The 21,146-nt window shown below is 39.7% G+C and overlaps 1 protein-coding gene across 2 annotated transcripts in view; it reads right to left on the minus strand.

Annotated features, from left to right (window-relative positions):
• Nucleotides 1–20,672, minus strand: part of CUL4A (cullin 4A) — a 44,510-nt gene extending 23,838 nt beyond the window's left edge. Inside the window, exons 1-9 of one of the 2 annotated variants that reach the window (XM_067295670.1) lie at nucleotides 20,489–20,672; nucleotides 19,484–19,599; nucleotides 14,761–14,865; nucleotides 12,223–12,291; nucleotides 10,370–10,443; nucleotides 8,660–8,822; nucleotides 4,586–4,675; nucleotides 3,226–3,308; nucleotides 399–466 (exon numbers count right to left, since the gene is read on the minus strand). In XM_067295670.1, coding sequence (XP_067151771.1) covers nucleotides 399–466; nucleotides 3,226–3,308; nucleotides 4,586–4,675; nucleotides 8,660–8,822; nucleotides 10,370–10,443; nucleotides 12,223–12,291; nucleotides 14,761–14,865; nucleotides 19,484–19,599; nucleotides 20,489–20,672 — 952 coding nt within the window. Of the gene's footprint in view, nucleotides 1–398; nucleotides 467–3,225; nucleotides 3,309–4,585; nucleotides 4,676–8,659; nucleotides 8,823–10,369; nucleotides 10,444–12,222; nucleotides 12,292–14,585; nucleotides 14,666–14,760; nucleotides 14,866–19,483; nucleotides 19,600–20,488 lie in introns of those variants that run through there. The other variant, XM_067295674.1, reaches the window with a different exon arrangement.
• Between the last annotated feature and the right edge of the window lie 474 nt (nucleotides 20,673–21,146).

The following is a 21,146-nucleotide window of genomic DNA, read 5'->3' on the forward strand; positions in this document are numbered from 1 at the left end:
CAGACGGTCATTCCGTCACAGAAGGCTATCAGGTTGGTTAAGCATGATTTCCCCTTGGTGAATCCACGCTGACTACTCCCGATCATCTTATCCTTCACATGCTTGGTGATGGCATCCAGGATGAGCTGCTCCATCACCTTTCCAGGGATGGAGATGAGGCTGACTGGCCTGTAGTTCCCTGGGTCCTTCTTCTTGCCCTTTTTGAAGACTGGAGTGACATTTGGTTTCTTCCAGTCCTCAGGCACCTCTCCTGATCTCCATGACCTTTCAAAGATGATGGAGAGTGGCCTAGCAATGACATCAGCCAGCTCCCTCAGCACTCGTGGGTACATCCCATTAGGGCCCATAGACTTATGGATCTTTTATTTATCACAGATTACATTAACTTAAAAAAATACCTTTTTGCAAAATAGCTGATAAGTGTTCTCCTAGCAGTTGCTTCTCCACACTGGCAATCAGTGGTTTCCTAAATAAATAAGGCAAAAAAAGTGTATTAGAAGTACTAAAGTATAAGCAAATTGCCACCCATCACAGCATACTTGTTAATAACTTACATTATTATATGAAAAATCAATAATTTTCTACTTAAAGCAGAGGCTACTAATTAAGACAAAAATGTCATATGCCATATAAGTCAAGAAAGAAAAGAATAAACTATGTATGTAATTAAAAAAAAATTGTAATTAAAAAAAAAAAGTTTTGAATATTAAAAAGCAAGTTCTTATCCAGCAGAAGAGACAAGCTTAGCTATCAAAAACCTGTAGAAAAAATTGTCTCAAAAAAGTCAATTTGATTTTTTTCTGGAAAAATACTAAACCCAAGAGTTTGAACGTCAAAACAACACAACACACTTGTGATGCTCAAAACTCAAACTTTTGTGCAATTGTATTATACAGCTACGTAAGTAAAAACTGAACTAGAACCACAAGTCACCTCAAATTCACAAAAATTTTAAATTTGACTTTGAATTCTCCTTACTTTCACTGTTAGTGAAATACTTTGATGCATTCACTTTAGATTGGAGGAAGAAATAATGGCAAGTTTTCCTTTAGGTCTTTTATGGCTTAGTAGAAAAAAGAAATGCTTAAAGTGCAAAGGGATAACTAACCTCAACATCTAAGCTTTTATTATTGTTTACCATATGAGAACAAAAGAAAAAGTTAAAATGAACTGACTGATCACTTTCCCTTCCAAGACAAGGCCTGGCGTCATCAATGAAGGTATCAGGAGTCACACTTTAAACAAAGGAAGTGATTTATCATACAGGGGCTAGTACACTGGTTGAGTTCCTTGTCAAGAATGTCATAGGTGGAAAAGTTCGTGTTGGTCCCAGGGGAGAAGGCACAAGTATTTGAAAGAGATTCACTAGGTAATATCAAACAGGAAAACCACATCAGGTTCAGAAAATTGTCTGAGCTGAAAATAGGCAGAAGTTAAAAGAGTATCAGGGGATGGCATCACATATACTTACTCTGTTCTTACCTTCCCTGTGTGTTCGTAAGTGAACACGAAATATCAGTTAGACAGACCCTTGGTCTGAACACATAGGGCCATTTTTATGTTCACTTTCATGTTCCCTGAAACTTCCAACTATTGCCATCTACAGCTGCTCTCTCCAACAGTAGAATGATTCAAGGTTGAGTAAAATAATCCCCTTTGCCCTAGGAGACATATTGTACCTACAGAAGAAGTATGGACTATTGGTCTGCTTGAGACTGAGAGGCAGTGCACTATTTCCTGGCAAGCAGACAGAGAGAACGAGTATTCATCTCGACTGTTAGCTGATGAGTCAGCCTAAATATACGTTCTGTATGGCACAAAGTATTCATCTACTGGCTGACCAGAAGACACGCTTATTCTGACTGGTCAGAAGTCCAGCAAGAGATGTGTACCAATGGGCTGAATAAATCACTCCATGGGCTGTAGCAACACACACTCCATGTGTTGTACCAGTCTGGTTCAAAGATTTGAATGGTGTTCCCATGATGGTTTTGTCCCAGAAGTATCACTTCCATCTCAAGTTCAAACCTAGTAACTAAATCTAGCATCCTTACTGCTCTCTTCACACTTACACAGAGAGATAGTATGACCTGGGGACATTTCAAGGGCCACAACTTTAGGAGTTGCTTTTTCTTAATCCAAAGGAAGGAAACCAGTGCAAAGCCTTCTAAAAGTAGGTTTTTAAGCCTTTGACTAAGGACTACATTCAAAGCAAGGATCCACTGTATATCTAGACACACTGGAAATACTAAATCAACTTATTTTTTATTTAAACAGTAAATAAATATATATATGCTTTAACTTTATACACAGAAATAGTTCCATATATTTTAATGAGACTTTTGCTTGAAGAAGCTACCCACCCTGCAAATGGCATTTACGGAAAGAAGATTCATATTAAAATATGCACCAACACCTACAAGGCCATGTGTTAGCATTATACATACACTATTATACGCCTGAAAAAATTAGTAAGTTAAAAAGAAGATTTTTATTTAGCATTATCCTTTTAACACTTAATGAAATGCCAATACGTCACCTAGAAAACTGGAAAAAAAAATGTTATTCTAAGCTAATTCTAATTGGTTATGCTCTTAAATAGAAAGATATGGCAGCAACTTACTGCAGGTCAAATTAAGTATGGATTTATGACCTGTCAGTGACACTTCTATTTCCTGAATGCACATTCTTACCCCAGCATAAAACACAAACTATTTTACACCTCAGTGAAAGAAAGAACAAGTTGCCTTACACAACACATGGGCAGTAGCTGCAGCAAAGCTGTTCTACTGTAAATCCACATCCTGGCCTACCCATAAATACCATTCTTGTTCTCTACCCTATGTCAATATTTAACTTTTTTTTTTGCCTAATGACTCTTCCCTTCCTTCAAGTGGTTTGTGGTTAAGCTTATTATCAGCACATGAATGGTTAGAATCAGCTACTACTTTGATAATGCAAATTTGAGTTACTATATAATGTTTTGCTAATTTTACTTTACACCAAGACATCTTTCCGGACAAGTTTGTTCCCTCCCACTAGAAATTAGTTTTGATAAAAATAAAGTCTTACAACAAAACAAAACAAACCTGTATCAGAGGTGTTGTCAACAAAATAGCTGTAAAATAATATGGAAATAACTCGGTTTCTCTACATGCATAGATAATCACACTGTTTTATGAAGGATGCTTGACTTATACTAAGAACAACAAAACTTGTACTCACTGTGTGCTATGGTCTAAATATGTTATTACTCTGTCTCCTTCTTCTTCTAAACGTTTATTAACATGGTGAAGATACTCTGGGACCTAGTAAGACAAGAGAATGCCAAGTTCAACAGTTAAATACAAAAGTATGAAAGGCAGATAATCTTGTTTCATGACAATTATTTTAAACTACAAATTTACAGAGAGTATGAATCAGAAAGGATTATTGCACTGTAATTTTAATATATGTTACGTAACCTATAGTTTTATTAATCAAAGTTACTTCATATTAGAAGTGTTACAAGTATACTCATTAGAATATTACAATATGACCTGTCAGAAAGGCACAGAAATTTAAGGATTTTTGAGAGGAAATTATTTTTTCTCAAAACCCCAATGAGTTAAACTAGCCCTTAAAATATCATAGAGCAGACTTTCAGGTGGTATGAACTACATAGCTCTGTCATTTCAATGACAATTTCTCCAGTTGGGCATCTAATCCTATGAGGTGTAAGCACATATTACAACACAGGTATGAAACTCAAGCTCCAAAAGACTAAAACAGTTATGCATACATGCATGCATACATGTACACGTAGGTATACATATATGTGCATGTGTGTATACATGTACGTGTAAACATTTTATAAATTAGAGCCTATTCCTTTTGTTTTCTCTACAGCTTTCTGCTAGACATATAAAAGCAGTAAGACTCTTGTTCTCAAAATATCTAAGACTCAAAGGATTTTCACCTCAAGTCCCAGTGGAATTTCAGGGAACGAGGTGAATGAAACAGGATTAGACACAAAAATTCACCTCAGTGCAATGTAAATGTATGTTTTCATAATGTTTTGATTTATAGTTTGAGTTATCCACATTTACAGGCTGCCCACTTGCACAGAATAATTTTATCTCAAGAGCACAGAAAATAAAAACGTCTCACATCTGTTTAATAAGCAAAATAAACAAAACAGCAAAATAAATAAAACAAAATAGCAAAAAAGTTAATAGTTTACTTGGGTTTTAAACACAAAGTAGAACGACACTAATAGACATATTACAGCTCTTGAGCAAAGTAATATGATGGCATACTTTTAAGCTTTGTGTGCACATGCACTTTCTGGTAGTGTGTCTTTAGCTACACAAAATATCACTGGGTTTCTCCACTGTTAATCACGTATTTAAAACTTTAAGGCAAACTGGATTCTGTTCTTCCGTTAGATACAATACTGTGGTCCCCACCTAAGTCTGTGGATGTGGATGTGTGGGCCCAGATGGCAGTGAAATTCATTTAGCATTAACACACTATGGCACTACAAAAAGTTCTCCCATGACTCCATAGCATTCCATAAAAGCAGTCAGCTATAGCACGCACTTACCTCTCTTTCTTGCATTAATCTTTGGCCCTCTGCAGCATATAAGCAATTTGTCTCTTCCAAAAACCTCTGTTCAAATGATTCCTTATAAACCTGTTCAGTAAATTTATTTATTTACATTAAGCTGCCATTAACAGTAGCATATTTTTAAATGTCAGGCATAGAGGACAAGTAATATCTCAAGAACACACACAGCTATGAAAAAGTGTCAGATTAACATTATGTAAACACAGAAGTTCTCTGTTTGTCCACTGGTTTAAGAATGACTGAGATCAGTGCTGACTTCCCAAAGCAGCAAAATAGCATGTTTCAGTCATCAGTACTCAGATTGTCTAAATAGACAGGCTTCTGTTTAAGTCACACAGAGCAACGCCAGTACCCAACATAACAGCACAGTAACAGCAGCCAATCCACCTCAGCTCAAGACTCCTGCTGATATTTTTGTGGCAAAGATAATATTCCAATTAGTGGCACAAATCAGGTAACTCCTGTCAGTAAAAGAATGGTATGCTCAGTAACAATTCTTCAGAACAACACTGACATACTAATTCAGATCAGCCAGGTTTATCTTGGAGCCCTAAAGAAAGAAAAATTAATTATACCAAATAAGGTGAACTCGCTTTCTCAGGTGAAGGAACAAAGCTTTGTGTAAAAAAGGGCACCAAGAACAATCACAAACATAGAAAAAATTTTGTATAATGATTAACATTGTTTAGCATAGATAGGAGATAAGTTAGAATGGACTTATTATAAATATAAATATTACACATAAAATATATGCCTATAAAATAAATTAGAAATATATTGTAAAATGTATAAAAAGTAGTTTAAGCAGCCTGAAGATGGTAGCTAAGGAATAACGTGTAAATAGAGGGACAGTTGGGAGTGGGGAGAAAGTAAGGTTCTTGGAGGAGGTGGAAGAATAAGAGAAAATACTTTTTCCAAAAGATATAACAGACTGTAAAACTCATTATCACATTCTGACTGATTTTTCTTATGGATTTTTAGAAGTTTGATTTTTTCAATGTTTCAGACTTAAAAATGAAACCTCTGGCTCAACAAGCATTCAGACTACAATAGTTCACTTATTCAGAATCACAGAATGGTTGAGGCTGGAAGGGACCTCTGGAGATCATCTAGTCCAACCCCCCTGCTCAAGCAGGGTCACCTAGAGCACATTGCACAGGATTGCATCCAGGCGCATTTTGAATATCTCCAGAGAAGGAGACTCCACAACCTCTCTGGGCAACCTGTTCCAGTGCTCTGTTACCCTCACAGTGAAGAAGTTTTTCCTCATGTTCAGATGGAACTGCCTGTGTTTCAGTTTGTGTCCGTTGCCTCGCGTCCTGTCGCTGGGCACCACTGAAAAGAGTCTGGCCCCATCCTCTTGACACCCTCCCTTCAGATACTTGTACACATTGATAAGATCCCCTCTCAGCCTTCTCTTCTCCAGGCTAAACAGGCCCAGCTCTCTCAGCCTTTCCTCATAAGAGAGATGTTCCAGTCCCCTAATCATCTTTGTAGCCCTTCGCTGGACTTGCTCCAGTAGCGCCACATCCCTCTTGTACGGGGGAGCCCAGAACTGGGCACGGTACTCCAGATGTGGCCTCACCAGGGCTGAGGAGAGGGGGAGGATCACCTCCCTCAGCCTGCTGGCAATGCTCTGCCTAATGCACCCCAGGATTCCATTGGCCTTCTTGGCCACGAGGGCACATTGCTGCCTCATGCTTAACTTGGTGTCCACCAGCACTCCCAGGTCCTTCTCCGCAGAGCTGCTTTCCAGCAGATCAGCCCCCAACCTGTCCTGGTGCAGGGGGTTATTCCTCCGTAGGTGCAGGACCCTGAACTTGCCTTTGTTGAACTTCAGGAGGTTCCCCTCTGCCCAGCTCTCCAGCCTGTCCAGGTCTCTCTGAATGGCAGCACAGCCCTCTGGGGTATTGGCCACTCCTCCCAGTTTGCTATCATAAGCAAACTTGCTGAGGGTGCGCTCTGTGCCTTCATCCAGGTCACTGATGAAGAAGTTGAACAAGACTGGACCCAGGATTGACCCCTGGGCGACACCGCTAGCTACAGGCCTCCAACTAGACTCTGCGCCGCTGATCACAACTCTCTGAGCTCTGCCATTCAGCCAGTTCTCAATCCACCTCACTGTCCGCTCATCTAGCCCACACTTCCTGAGCTTGTCTATGAGGATGTTATGGTAGAGAGTGTCAAAAGCCCTTCTGAAGTCAAGGTAGACAACATCCACTGCTCTCCCCTCATCTACCCAGCCAGGAATTCCATCATAGAAGGCTATCAGATTGGTTAAGCATGATTTCCCCTTGGTGAAGCCATGCTGACTACTCCTGATCACCTTCTTTTCCTCCACATGCTTAGAGATGGCCTCCAGGATGAGCTGCTCCATCACCTTTCCAGGGATGGAGGTGAGGCTGACTGGCCTGTACAGGCTGACCGGCCTGTATCACAGGCAGACAAACTCACTACCTCAACCTTCTACTCTTTACACTAGCTCCATGTTCAACAGGATCAAATTGTAGATTTTGTTCTTCACCTTCCTTCAGAATAACTGGAACAACCTTAGAGCCTATACATTAACATGACAATGTATGGAACTGGTATGACACCACATAAACCTCTAGATCAAGAAACATCTATAGAACAAGATTTATGTGAACAGGAAGCAACTTTCAGTAGCAGGACCTCAGCTGCATAATTCCCTAAAAAACAGGGATGAGCAGGAACATAATTGTTTTAAAATAAAACACAAAATTGTTTTTTTAAATTCATCTTTTGCCAGAAGCTAAGCTAACGTCTCTGAGACAGAGAGATCCTTGACTATAGTCACAGGATTACGAGTACATCTCTACCTCACTATAGTGACAGATATGATAAAATAACAGATCAAATTGCATTAGACTACCTAGCAAAGAGAGAAAATTACATTTTTGAACCAATGAAGGAGAAGGCACACTTAAATCCAGTTCTGTGAGAAGGATCCAATAAAGGGGAATTTTTCTCTTTACTTAGCAGAGTACATTAAGGGTAAAAATGTCAACATCTACAAAAAACTGATGCATTTAGAAAAAAATGGCAAATAATAAGGGGAAAAAATTGGGAAGAACACACAAATCACATCCACCTCTTCTAGCATGCAAAATCATCATTATGTGATCTGAAAAATGATTAACAGAAGTTTGTCCTTGCTCTCAAACAGAATAATTACAGTTATTAATTTTTCTGGTATATTAGAGACAGTTACGGATGAAAAAGTCAGGGGGGTTAACATGAAAGGCAGAAAAGCAGATAGGCTGCTTGACCAAAAAGGACTATTTAATAGTCTTTTATGAAGTCTACCTCCTCACACTCTTTTTTAAACCTTACTCTATTTCATAACTCTGAGAACAGAGTAACCTAAACACTTTGTAAGAAAAGACAGCTTGTAAGTTTTATTGCACCTCACACAAGAAGGCTGCAATGTTGACCAGAGGATAAAATATGCCAGAGTCAAAAGCACATTTATTATTTTATTTGGTAACTTATCATCTCTTATAATGGAAAATTCCATTAAGTTACAGACTAACCATACCAAACTGAAAATGTTTGCCTTAACTTTGCATTCCATTCTATCCTTGGCCATCCTTGGTTCTGCTAAGAACTTGTCAGCATGGTGACGTTTTTGTGATAAAGACCCATGACTTGGACTACAAAAAGCCTTTTTACAGTGACAAAGGTGGTTCATTTTTGTTGCTACATTTAACCTGCACTACGATTAAAAAACTAGTGACTAAGTAAGACAAAACATCATGCACATTAAAAGACTTGCAAACCTATTATTTAAGATCAGCAGGCCACTGCCTCAGCTAAGAAAACAGGAAAAAAAAAAAAGAGGTCTCACTTAAAAACAGAGAATGAAAGATTGTGCACAGGGTAAAGAAATGGGAGCTGCTTATTAATCTAATAGCTGGATTTTGAAGCATGTTTGCTAGAAGAAAATTATTTGTGTAGAACACACAAACTAGGAAAGCCCAAAGTCTGTTTCTAAATGTAGCCACTACTAGTAAAGTTTGCTGTACTCACCTGCAGATCAGACAGCATGCTTAACAAACTTCGCAGCAAACTTCTGTCCACAGCTTCACCATTTCGTTCTCGTTCAATCAGCAAGAGGATTCCATCAATAGTCTTGTTTTGAACTTGTTTATCACTAATAACATGATTTCTAAATAATTCTAGCCCCATATCCCTGCATGAATATTAAAAATTAATAAATTACTTTGTCAACTTTAAGTTCATATGCTCCAAAGATGTTTCATTTGCAAAATCTGTATCTTAGTTTAAGAAAAATATATACATATAAAAATACACACACACACACACACCACAGAAAGAGAGATTAATGGTGTATATATTTTCTCTTAGACTGTCCACTAAGAAAACTATGATAAGATTTACTATAAAAATACCAGGCCATATACTACAGGATGCATACAGTTCAGGTGAAAACTATGAACAGTCTGTCTATATTTCACATAATAGATTACATCATTTCCTTTTATTAAAACAATTACTACTATAAAAATAATAAAAATCTGAACATACACCTTAGCATAAGATTCCCCAGTATCAGTCAATCTATGTGTGATTTATCAATTTTGCTCAAGAGTATGAATTCTCTGTACGTTTAGGACCTTATGATCACCTACATCACATTTATGTTTCATACTGAGATGATGAGGAATGGTGTCTCTATGTCTGACCATGAGGAAGCCAATCATTAAATGTCATCTTGGCCAAGGAAAACGGAGGAATCTTAGACAAAACTTGTTACCTCCAGCTTCTTCATATGTATCAGGTTAAATGGTATTTTCCCAGTGTGAGGAAAAAAAAGATACAAACTATGACTAGACCCCTTTAATGGCACACAGTAAAAGGAAGCTTAAGGCAGCAGAAAGAAGATTCTGTTGAGTAATAACCAGAAAAAGGTGAAGGAAAATTACTGCAGAGGTCAGAAAAAAAGACTTCATGTTCCACAGAACCAGCAAGGGTTGGGAGAGGGATGCCAGACTCAAACAGTGCAAGGAACTCTCGCAAGAACAGAAGTAACTAAGGCAGGGAAAAGGCATGTTGGTATTTTGGTATTTTATCTACATGTTTCATTGCCTTAGACTGAGTAATTACATCAGAAAGTTTTGGCAAAATCTGGGTTCGTTTGCTTTGGTGATATAAAATGACCCTCAGGAGGGAAACTGAAAAACAGGTGCCCAAAGTTGTGGACATGGTAGGCTTAAAGTAAAGGGTTGCTGACCTTAATCTCAAAGCACTGAGCCACAGGTCTCAACTCTCAGAGGCCATGATCTGCACCTTGTGAATATATCTAACTTATTAAAAGCCCCAGAGCAAGAAGTCAAAACTTGAATTCTGTCAGAATCAGGAGTACCTAAAGCAATGCTGGCCTGCTGCTGAGGTCCAGACATAGCAGCCAGAGGAGCCTCTCCATACAGACAGCTTCACCTAAGCTGTGACAACTACAAATTTATATATGCCTTAACTTTTGAGCACATGCTCACTGACCTTATTGTCCTTGTACCTTCACTTTACAAGGAATATTCCTGGGGAAGGAGGAAATGACACATGCGTACACTGACACACAAAATTCCATAAATTAACACAAAATGTTGTAGACCTACTACACAGATCAAAAAGTGAAAAAAAATGATTTTCAACCTTTATAAATATAATAACATATTCAAACTCTAAAAATTACAAGGGAATACTTACACAGATACCTACCATATAGAAGGCAGCATTGAATTCTGAAGTACATATGTGCGATCCAAAAATAAGAAAATGCTTCTGATCATGATCTGAAAAATTATGAATTACAGAAAAAATTTTTCTTTTCACCAGCACATGGCATTTTAAATTATAAAGAAACTTATAAAAAGTTACATCATATACACACATACCTTAACTGCTGATGTACCAGTTCTCAGCTTTGGCTGATTTGTATAGCTGCTGATATGTAATTTATTGATGTTAATACTGTCTAAGCACCATGACTAATCAGTACTACCACGTACATCCCAGACAGTTTCCCAATTCATAAACATTAACTAAATTTTTATTAGCCGGTTACAAGATCTAGTGTATTGAAATACATTAGCCATTCAAGCAGTAGCACCAAAACTTTCAGTAAACACCCTGAAATACATGCTGCCATGCTTCTCACTTTTTAAAGGAGAAGCTTTAAGCAGAGATAGTTAAAAGTTATGCAGTAGATCTTTTCATAATGAAAGTTAGTTGCCAAAATTTATGAGAAAAATTCTTCTTTTCCAGGAGAAGAATGTATAAACGTATTATCTACTTTTTTCATTAAGAAAACTGGGGGAGGTGGATTTCTTTAGCTTATTGCTCCTTCTCATTCAAAACCCAATTGGAATTATGTTCATACTAAGGCCACCCAGCTTCCTGTTTAGCATTAGAGCAACCCAGGATTCTGACACAACTCTGGGCCAGCTGCAGTGATTTCTATCCTCAGCTGTCCACCTACTCCTCCCTCAAAAGCTTTCTGCCTTTCCCTCAGTTGCTTGTGAAGCAATTCTCAAGCTGACGCAGCTTCTAGCCAAGCACATTAAAACAAAACAGCAACGACACTGATTTTTTTCTTAAATACTACAAGTGCTAACTCAGCATAAGGTCAAGAAAGCCGTATGCTACAGGTCATTGCTTTAAGGGGGGAAAAAAAAGGAACGCTCAAAAATAAAGTGAACAGTTCATAGTGGAAAAATATTTTTGTAAAACTACAAGTCAGTTTAATTAAATTTTCAAGGCAAAACTATCAACTTTGACTCCATTTTCATCAGACTGTTTAATTTGTTCTGAATAGCTTCTATGACACTTGCCATTTTTATTTCAGATAAAAAGCACATACCTCTGCCCATCCCTCTCAGGAGAGGAGGGTAATTTCAGGAATGAAAATGGAAATTTAGCTATTTTGGGCTTCTGTAATCAAAGCTAAATGCAATGAAGACTCTCCTTTTAAAATGCTGTTCTGGAATTATGATGATGCATTTTTTTAAAGGGACAATTCCATGAATTCTATCTGAAAGAGTATTTTTTTATTCTATAATATTACTCACTGTGGAGGCAGGGGACAGGAAGGGGAGAAAGAGAGAGACTCTAAACTTTTTTTTTTTTTTTAATCTTCTTATTTCTTAGCTCTACAATCAGGATATTTATCTCTGCCTTGCAAAAGGAAAAAGTCACAAATAACCCAGCTGCTGGGGCTATCTAAAAGTAAAGACTGGGATTCTTCAATTATTTAAAATTACAAGCAGCAAACAGTTTCGGCATAGTCCAGTTGGCTTTTCTTTCCACTCACAAAAAACAGGTGTCTATACACTTTCCAGTGATATTCCAACCAGTTACCACAATGAAAGCTATGAAAGGCAAAAAGGACAGTGCAGCAGAACATAGTTTTCAACAACCAACGCCTCCCTCCCCCCCGAAAAATGAAAGTGAAAAGCTACACTGAAATTTGGAGGAAGAGATGCAACACGGTCCCAAGGTAAAAACACAGTAAGCACCTTTTTGCCAGATCTCACAGCCCGGGGATACGTATTCTGAACAATTACTCAACTTACCATTTGTCTGCAATGATCTTGCCAGCATTTATTTATCTTCTTTAAAAATAAAAGACTATCCAGAGAATCTGTACAGCACCTACTAAGGAAAACTCGCTTGCCAGTAACTTTCGAGACCAAATTCTCGAGATGATCTTTGCCAGCCATTGAGCATGTCTGCTCCGTGGATAGCGCCACGTTACTGTGACTGGTTAGGGGTAAATGGTTTAACTGCAAAACTTGTGCCCAGCAGAAGGGTTGGCACTTCTCCAAAAAGCCTACGTTTTCAAGGAATAACACTCACTGCTCTTCAGTAACACCATCTAGTGGCTGTATGGCCTAACTTTGACACAGATTTAAATAAGAAATTCCATCAGTGTCAAAAACAACCTTAGCACCAACTGAGGTGAGCTGGATTGAAAGGTTTATTTTCTTTGCTTAGTTAGTTCACATTGTGCACAACGAGAGTGACCCTAATTTTTTAAAAGTGGTTACAGTTTTAAATAATCCTCAATAAATCCAAATACTGCTCAGGTCTTCCTGAGCAAACTAGAAAGTTTTCTTTATTCATTCCACAACAGATGCAATTGTTATTTATGCTTTCAGAACTCTAATATATCATATGAGTAAATCCAGATGTGGTTTTACCTTCCTTTCATGCACAGTATCATCTTCAACTTACTCTGCCCAAATCTGATTACCCTGATCTCATGTCCTTGGGACATGAAATGGTATACCTGCAAAATACAAAATTCTCAACTCTCCAAATTATCAGTTCTGTCAGAGACGGAAAAAAACAAAGTTTTAAAACACAAGTTTTAAAACATCTCTTCAGAAGATCAGTTGAATTCTGAAAAGCGGGGATGCAAAATTGACTGACTATACCCCGCTTTAGAACTGACTAAAGGATTTGGTTCTCAGAGATCGCTTCTGTTTAAGGGACTACTGTACACTCAGCCAAAGAGTCTGCCCTGGATGAGACATAATAATGTTCTTTTTAGCTAGATGAGATTTTAAATACATCACATTAAATACCATTGAAAAATCAGCTACCTAATTAAAAGGTGAATTCACAGTGCTGATTTATGCACCAGTGTTCTTTATATGCTATGTAGAAGCCAGACACTAACTGGGATTCACATCAACAAACATGCTGGGACTTAGCCAGACAATAAAATAAAAAAATTAAAAAAGAAAAAGAGAGAGAGGGAGGGAGGGAGGGAGGGAGCAAGTGCACGCAAGCAATTCATCTTTATGAGTGTAGGCCCCTATCTGGAGAACAAAGTGAACTGAGAAACAGAGATCACAATCCAAAGCACAGTTAAGGCTTTCACCTAGAAAGAGGGTTCCTTCTAGGTCCTGTTCCCCAGCTTCTTTCTATTTTAACCAATCATTTTCTGATAAAAAAAATACATAGAGACCTGGGAAATGGAGTAACACCAACATACTGTAGCACCTGTTCACTAAGGCATGCTCTGGCACCTGTTTGCTCAGGCGCTCTCCAAGAACATGGGGACAGCCAGGCAGGTCTGGACCCTATTTAATCTTCTTCCTCAGCAAGTGTAACCACTGGGCTGTTACACAAAAGCTGACCATCACATAAAGCATATTCTCAGCATGCAAAGCACAATGGGATTCAAAAAAAAGCAGCAGCTGCCCCAAGCCTCCAGATCTACATACACTTTAGTTCAGCTAGAAAAAGGAAAGCCCAACTTGAGAAAAGCAGGGGAAGATTTATCTTAAAACTTGAGTGTTCTGTAGCTCCCAAAGGCTGCCAGATGCTCTCCTCAACTTAGAGCTCTCTCATGAGCAGGGGTGACTTTCAGCAGGATGGTTAATAGGTTATCACTTGCAGATATTCAACACAACACTAAGAAGTGTACCTTAAAATGCTTGGCTGCAAACTGTGGTTGTCCAGGAGCTGCCTCAAGACCAGTTCATTCATACAGTGAAGACAATGACCTTTACAGCCATTTTACTAGTGAATCAGAAACCTTCCAAGGTGCAAATGATGTACCTAAAGGGATTGCTGAGTGCCTCCCTTACACATTATTATTAGTCAAACAGACGGATATATCCTACATTTGAAAATTTTGTTACGGAAGACATGCACTACTCTTGTTGAAAATTACTGTTGTGTGAGGGGGTTTTTTGTTTGTTTGTTTTTTAAACACTATTGGTACTGTAAGCATCTCTGCATTACAAACTGAACTACTCACCTGCCAAAAAACAAACAAACAACCCCCCCCCCAAAACCACACAATACCTGCTGTTAAAACCCTATAGATTTTACATTCATAGTGTTACTGAAATTTTCTAGGTTAGTTGTAAAATTTACATTCTTGTTAAAATGATAAGGAAATTGTTATTGGTATGCTACTTACATGCACATAAAAATTATTCTCCCAGCTGATGAAAGTTGAGCATGGCTGATTTGAAGCTATATAAGCGTTCAGTGAAGAACTTAACACATTGGCAAATACTTGTATAATTAAAAAAAGCATTATTTAAGAAAATGATTTAAATTAAATTCTAAATATTTCTGTGAAGAAAAGGATATTCTCTGAATTGAAGGATTTGTGCTTTCACATGATCTTCACAGACTTGTCGCAGCTGTTTGTACAGTGTAGCAGAGACTTTATAAGAACAGAGGTTTTCAACAGCCTAAAATACAAAAAAGATTATAAATGTGAAAAAAATTAAATGAACTCAGATTTTTGTTCCAGTGTAATCAAAACCAACACCAAAGAGAAAAATTTCAGAGTTATCTTTCTATGCACCAAACAAAACTTATTAAAATGAAATTACCCAACTATGAACAAAAATTAAGTTTTCATGAAATTTTTCTTTTTGGCCCCTTCCTACATTGTCAGATTTCAACCAAAAATAAGGTCCATCATTATTGTCTGGGTCATGTTTCCAGACATGCGTTACAAGAATTTCTCCCCTGCAAATACTGTTCAGCAGTGGAACTCTTACAGTAGGTCCATTTTGTGCATTCCCCCTGCACACACACAGAGATTTTTTTTTTTTTTAACTCAATCATATCAAATATTTTCATTTCTTTTCTTAGTAAGTTCAGGGATGAGTTACTGTTGAATATTGATGCGCTGCAGCATTGTTATAGATTAACTGCTTAATCACTAAGCATTTTTCCCCAAAGACATTTAAATAAGTAGATTTCCAGCTTTCACATCCATCAGTTGAGGTGGAAATAACATCTGAGCTAAACATTTCAACCACTGTCTCTAAACCGTAAATGAATATAGCTATTGTCTTGTCATTTTATTAACTTATTTCTTTTAGAACATTTCCACTGATTCATACACTACTGATAAAACATGTAAACTGAGGAAAGAATAAAAACATTAACTTTTAAATAAAGACTTGAATTGATTTATTGGGACCTCACCATATTTAGTTGAGGATTTATCCATAGCTGATTAAGAACACCAATTCTGCCCCAAAGCAAACATTCCTTTCATCACTACTTTAATGTAAACTGAGTTGTTATGCAGATGATCTAGACTATGCTCTGGATTCTCTAGACCTCTGGACAGCTACAGAATACTCTTGTTCACCTATACAATAATTATGTTGTCTTATGCTAACATTTTTTTCCTCACAAGGAACTCAGTGAGAATGCCAAAGAGAAAATGTAGCCTTCTTTGATACCACTGCCTATATTTAGCCTGTTCCAGGCGCACTTTGTGTGCTGTATTTCAATAAATTATTTTATTAATAGACCATAGCATCTAAAATGAATCACAATGAAGACAGCCAAATGTTTTATGAGAACTGTAAGATTTACAGTAAGTTTTCTTGGCCATTCAATGCTCTATATAAAACTATCCTAAGGCATTAGACATGATTTGCAGAACTAAAAATCCAGCTGTCTCTTTCTTTAACTTCACCTCAACTTTCCTTATTCTACGAGATGATACTGAAGAGAATATTGCATAAGACTTAAAGCACTATTTCATGTGGGCAACTGAAACTGACCCACTTTGCTTGAGAGGATTTATAGCGTCCTATTTTCCTGATGAATTTGGTGACAGCATCAATAAACGTAGAACAAAGTTTCAACATTTTCCCAGTGACTTGGTCTTCACTCAGCTTCCCTCAAATTTTAGCTTTTTTGGATATTTGATTTCTTTGTTTGTATGTAATATGAAATGTTATGCTGCCTAATGCTGATAATCCTTTGTCAAAGTAACAGTAAAGGTTCATCACTTTGTTTCACTATAAAAGCACACAAACACTTCTGCTAGTGCATGGGCAGGGGCAAGGCAGAGGTGAGGGGGGCCTCTTTAAGCAGCAGTACTCGCTTAAAATGTATCTCAAACTACAGCCTTAAGGACCTTATCAGCTTGGTACCTCCTCTAACTAGCTGTTTCTGCTTTCTTGGGGGAGGAGGTGGTGGTTAACACAATCTAATAATTTCTTTCTTCTTCAACTTTCATTTTATTCAGATTTTTTGCCATCTGTCTTTCTGAAGGAGTTCGATTTGACTTTAATTCATCCTTCAAACAATTAGTTTTGGAAACAGCTACAATTATTGTCAAATTTACAGTGATGTGACACAGAAAACACCACAGACTCTTCAGCTACACAAATCCAGTAAAAGTTATAGCTCAAATCAGCCCTTTAATGGCTTGTTTTAAGCAGAGTCTTCTCTTTTTGTGTTTTAGCATGCAAATAATTGCTACTACTTATATTATTTCCTCTATAGGTTCTTACATCCTGAAGAGTTTATCTTCCAAAACACAGAAAGTGAATCTGCTTCCCAGAGATCTCCCCATGGGTAATTCTAACCTACCTGATGTCATTTTATTTAAATGCATATCAACTAATGGCTTCATCAACTTTGATGCGACATTTAAAAAAATAACTATCACATAGTGCCTATGTTATTTTTTGATCTGACCAAAAAAAAGAACAGATGAAGTAAGATGACAACTTCAACGTGAGCGGTACCCACACCTAATCATTTTGCACATATTTTATGATACTGTCCAAGACACGGCATGTCCATACAAATAAAGCTCTGGTCAAAACTCTCATTGTCTTCCTTCATTACACAACTTTCTTCCTTCCTACTCTATATCCTCAAGAAAGGCAATGTCACCCCATCTCAATTTATTTATAACCTTTTTGCAAAGGTAATTTTCCTTTTCCATCATTTTTATCACTCATTCCTCACTTGGCGTTTCTTTGCACTGCCCCCCTCTCTCTATCCAATCAAATACAAGCTACCTTTATCAAAATCTTTGCAAGCTACCACCAACCCTAGGCATCATTTCTATTTTAGTAGAAGAAAATTAACCGCCACCCTCCAGTTGCTCACTGACTACATCCCTGCTAAGCACCTTCATGCTTTATCTCATGCTGCTTCTAATGCTTGGAAAGGAGTATCCTGCAGACATCCCATAGAGCCTAGTCATTATTCTTCACTCTTTCTTCAGCCACCATGCCAAACTAGACAGATAAATCAAGAAGTTCAAAAGCAGCCTGTATACCAGCCTGCTTGCCACACTTGAGCCTTGTAGGCCTCTCACTTCCTCTCATAATGTCAGATAAAGACACACGCAAAAAAGCCCTGATAGTAAAAAGAACTGATACACGCACACAAATATTCCCCTGTGGACTCTGCGCTCACCATTAAGCTGTTAAAAATGATCTGTAAATACAGATCAGGTTTCCAATAGATGCTGTACTTGGTCTTTTTTTCCTTTGGCAGAAGAGTAAGTACGTATGCATAGACACACTCACATCCACTACTTATTGTGCAGGAATCTTTCTGATTTGCACCACTACTTGACATATTATTGAATTAGCCTTATAACATGCAGTTTTTGCAAATGAGCATGCAAACAGAAAAAGCAAGAAATAGAGTTTTTCCTTTATAGTTTATCTGAAGTCTCTCTCCTCCTCTTCTGCCAGAACTCAAGTCTATACCTTGATGACTTCCTACCCATATGACTATAACTTCATTTCTGAGCCTCTGAAAACAAGTTAGGTAAAATTCAAAGCATCTGCATGTTTTTAGCTATGCATGAAAAGGCAAGATTTTTCAAATGCCAAGTTTAAAACCATAAAATGTGTTATGTACTTCAAACTCCGCAAACTTCTAAGTAATAATAGATGAGTAAATCACAGCCAGGACGTCTGTTAAAAAGCACCAAATTATATGGTTAATATGGATTTATTTAATCAGTTATTTTACACTCATATATTAAATACCTTAACTAATCATAGAGAAAAGTGTTAGCCAGCTCTCAAATTTATGCTGATTTTTTGAGCATGGACCCAATGTGGACTGGATTTCTCCTCCCTCGTAGTCTACACTTTCCAAACACCAAACCTACCTCTGCTGAACATTTAGAAGATTTTTCATAGGAATATTAATGTCTTAAGTCTTGATCTGACAACGAGATCCACATCTGCAGACCAAATACCTGCACCCACAAAAACCTCATAATTAACTTCAACTATGTAGCCCAACCTATAGCATTAGCAGTTTTTTGATAACCACATGGCTACTGTAAAAAAAATTACTAAAGTTGCATATCTCAAATCACATACATTAAAAAACCCCACAAAACTAGACCATGTATAAATGGAGAAAATGGTAAGGAAAAAATGGCTTATGCCTATTTCTTTCTTTTACCCTTCCTATCCACTATCCAGCAATTTAGATGTTCCAGCAATAATTTTTCTTCATTTTAACTGAAAGATTTAAGACACTGTTTTTTTTGAAAATGTAACAGTAAGCTGAACCAGAGGTGAACTGATAGTTTGTTGCCCACTCAACTTTAATTCCCCCAAAGGTATTGATGCTGAAGCTTAATTATGATTATAACCATTGTTTATTTTAACATTTACTATTCACTAGAGACCAAAGCACATATGGAAGAGAAATCATCATAAAATATACATCTGCATAACCAAATGAGAGTAACATCCTATTTTCAGTATCCTAAGTAGGCAAAATTTGGAAGAGACTGACACTTAAATCTCAGCCTTGCCCAGACACAGCTTTCCATGTCTCCCAACATAATTTGCTTTTATATGGGCTCAGACCCTGGTAGTTCTCCCAGGATCTGAGAGTCAGTCTTCTATAAAAGTACAAAGAGCCTAGAAACAGAATACCAAGAAAACAGTTCAGAACATACTTTTAACAATCAAGACACATTACATTAAATTTGTAGGTCTATGAAAGTCTCAAAACCATTAATTTTCTGCCTGTTACAATAAACTTAAAAACCCCTGTGCATCTTACCTGGTAGAGCTCTTCAAGGTTGTATTTAATAGAAATGCTACTCTGTATCGCTCCCACTGCTTCATGAAGTTTTTGCCATGTGTCCTGAGTATAATTATCTGGCAATTTGGGTCTTTCTGTGGAAAAAAAGGCACAAGTAGTCAAAAACTAACCACCTAAGGAATGGCTATTTGTAGCAATCTTTTTTCAAAGTGCTTTATTCAATTCCACCAAGTAACGTTTTGCTTGATCATTTGAGATGATGATAATAATAATAATAATAATAATAATGTGACCAATTCTATGTGTATGGCAAAACCATACAGCGTCACCGGGCGCATTTCTCCCGGCCCGCTGGCACACGGGCGTTTTGGCAGCGAGCTGACAGGCCCCTTGCACGCCCACGGCCTCCACGGACCCAAGCGCAGACCCTGCCCGCGAGGGGCAGCTGACACAGTCGGTGGCAAAGTTGTTACACGTAGCCGAAGCGTCAGAACAAAATAAGCGCTTTAGCCAGAGGTCTGTGGTCTGTTCCCCCCCCCCTTACTTTTAGTAAGATAACTCTTAGGTTGGTCTAATTAGCGGTGACATTAACGGGGCTTTCTCCCTATTTTCTGAGGGGCACAGATCATCGCTGCGCGTCCCCCCCCGTATCTGGACCTCTCACCGCCGTGCCTGAAACCACACGCGTGCTCCCGCTAAGCTCTTAATTCAAAGTGTCGACGGCACCAGAAACGCTCATTGGCTCGGGGCGGCCTCCCCGGCGGCGCTGAGCCTGGGCCCGGCGCCCCCCATCCCGGGGCAGGCGGCGGCGGCGGCCTGGGCGGCCCGCGGCGGCCGCGACACGTCGCCCCTCCAGCGGCGGCCCGGCCCCGCGGGCGGGGAGGCGCCGCGGGGAAGGGGCGGGGAGGCGGCTGGGCCCGCAGTAAACAAAGGTCGGGAAAGGGCAGGGCGCCGGCCCGGCCCGCGGCGCCGAGGCGGGGGGCAGCGGCACCTGCCGCGGCCCCGGCGCGGCCCCGCACCCACCTCTGAAGTTCTTGATCACGAGTTTCTTGGAGGAGGCGGTCGCGCCGCCGCCGCCTCCTCCTCCTCCTCCTCCTCCTCCTCCCGCGGCGCGGGCGGCGGCGGCGAGCGAGGCAGGCTTGGTGAGCCCGTTGGTGTGCCCCACCAAGGCCGACAAGTGCGGCTTCTTCTGGGGCTCGTCCGCCATCTCCGCCCCGGGCGCCGCGTCCGGCCGGGGCAAGGCGCTGAGCTGGGCTGGGCCGGGGCTGGCTGCGTCCCCGCCTCCGCTCCCCTCCTCCGCCGCCGCCGCCCAGCCGCCCTCCCCCACCGGCTTCCCGGCCCTGCCCGCGGGCGGCTGCCAAGTCCCGCCGGGCCGGGCCGGGGCGGCCCGCGCCGAGCGCCGCCCGCCTCTGCGCCGAGGCGCCGCGGTCCCCCGCCGGGTCGGGTCGGGTCGGGTCGGGTCGGGTCCGGCCGCCGCCGCACGGGGCGAGGGGGACGGCGGCGGCGGCCCCACGTACAAGATGGCTCCCGAGCCCGCCAGGGCGAGTGGGGCGCCGCCGTGGCCCCGCGGCGGCCGCTGAGGGACCGGGCTGCGGGCCGGCAGGGGGGCTGTGCCCGGGCGGGGGGCGGCGCGGTGAGGCAGCAGCTGTGCCTCGGTTATGGTGTAGCCGGGATAATCCTT

This window comes from Apteryx mantelli, chromosome 1, assembly GCF_036417845.1.
Source record: "Apteryx mantelli isolate bAptMan1 chromosome 1, bAptMan1.hap1, whole genome shotgun sequence".
NCBI lineage: Eukaryota > Metazoa > Chordata > Aves > Apterygiformes > Apterygidae > Apteryx > Apteryx mantelli.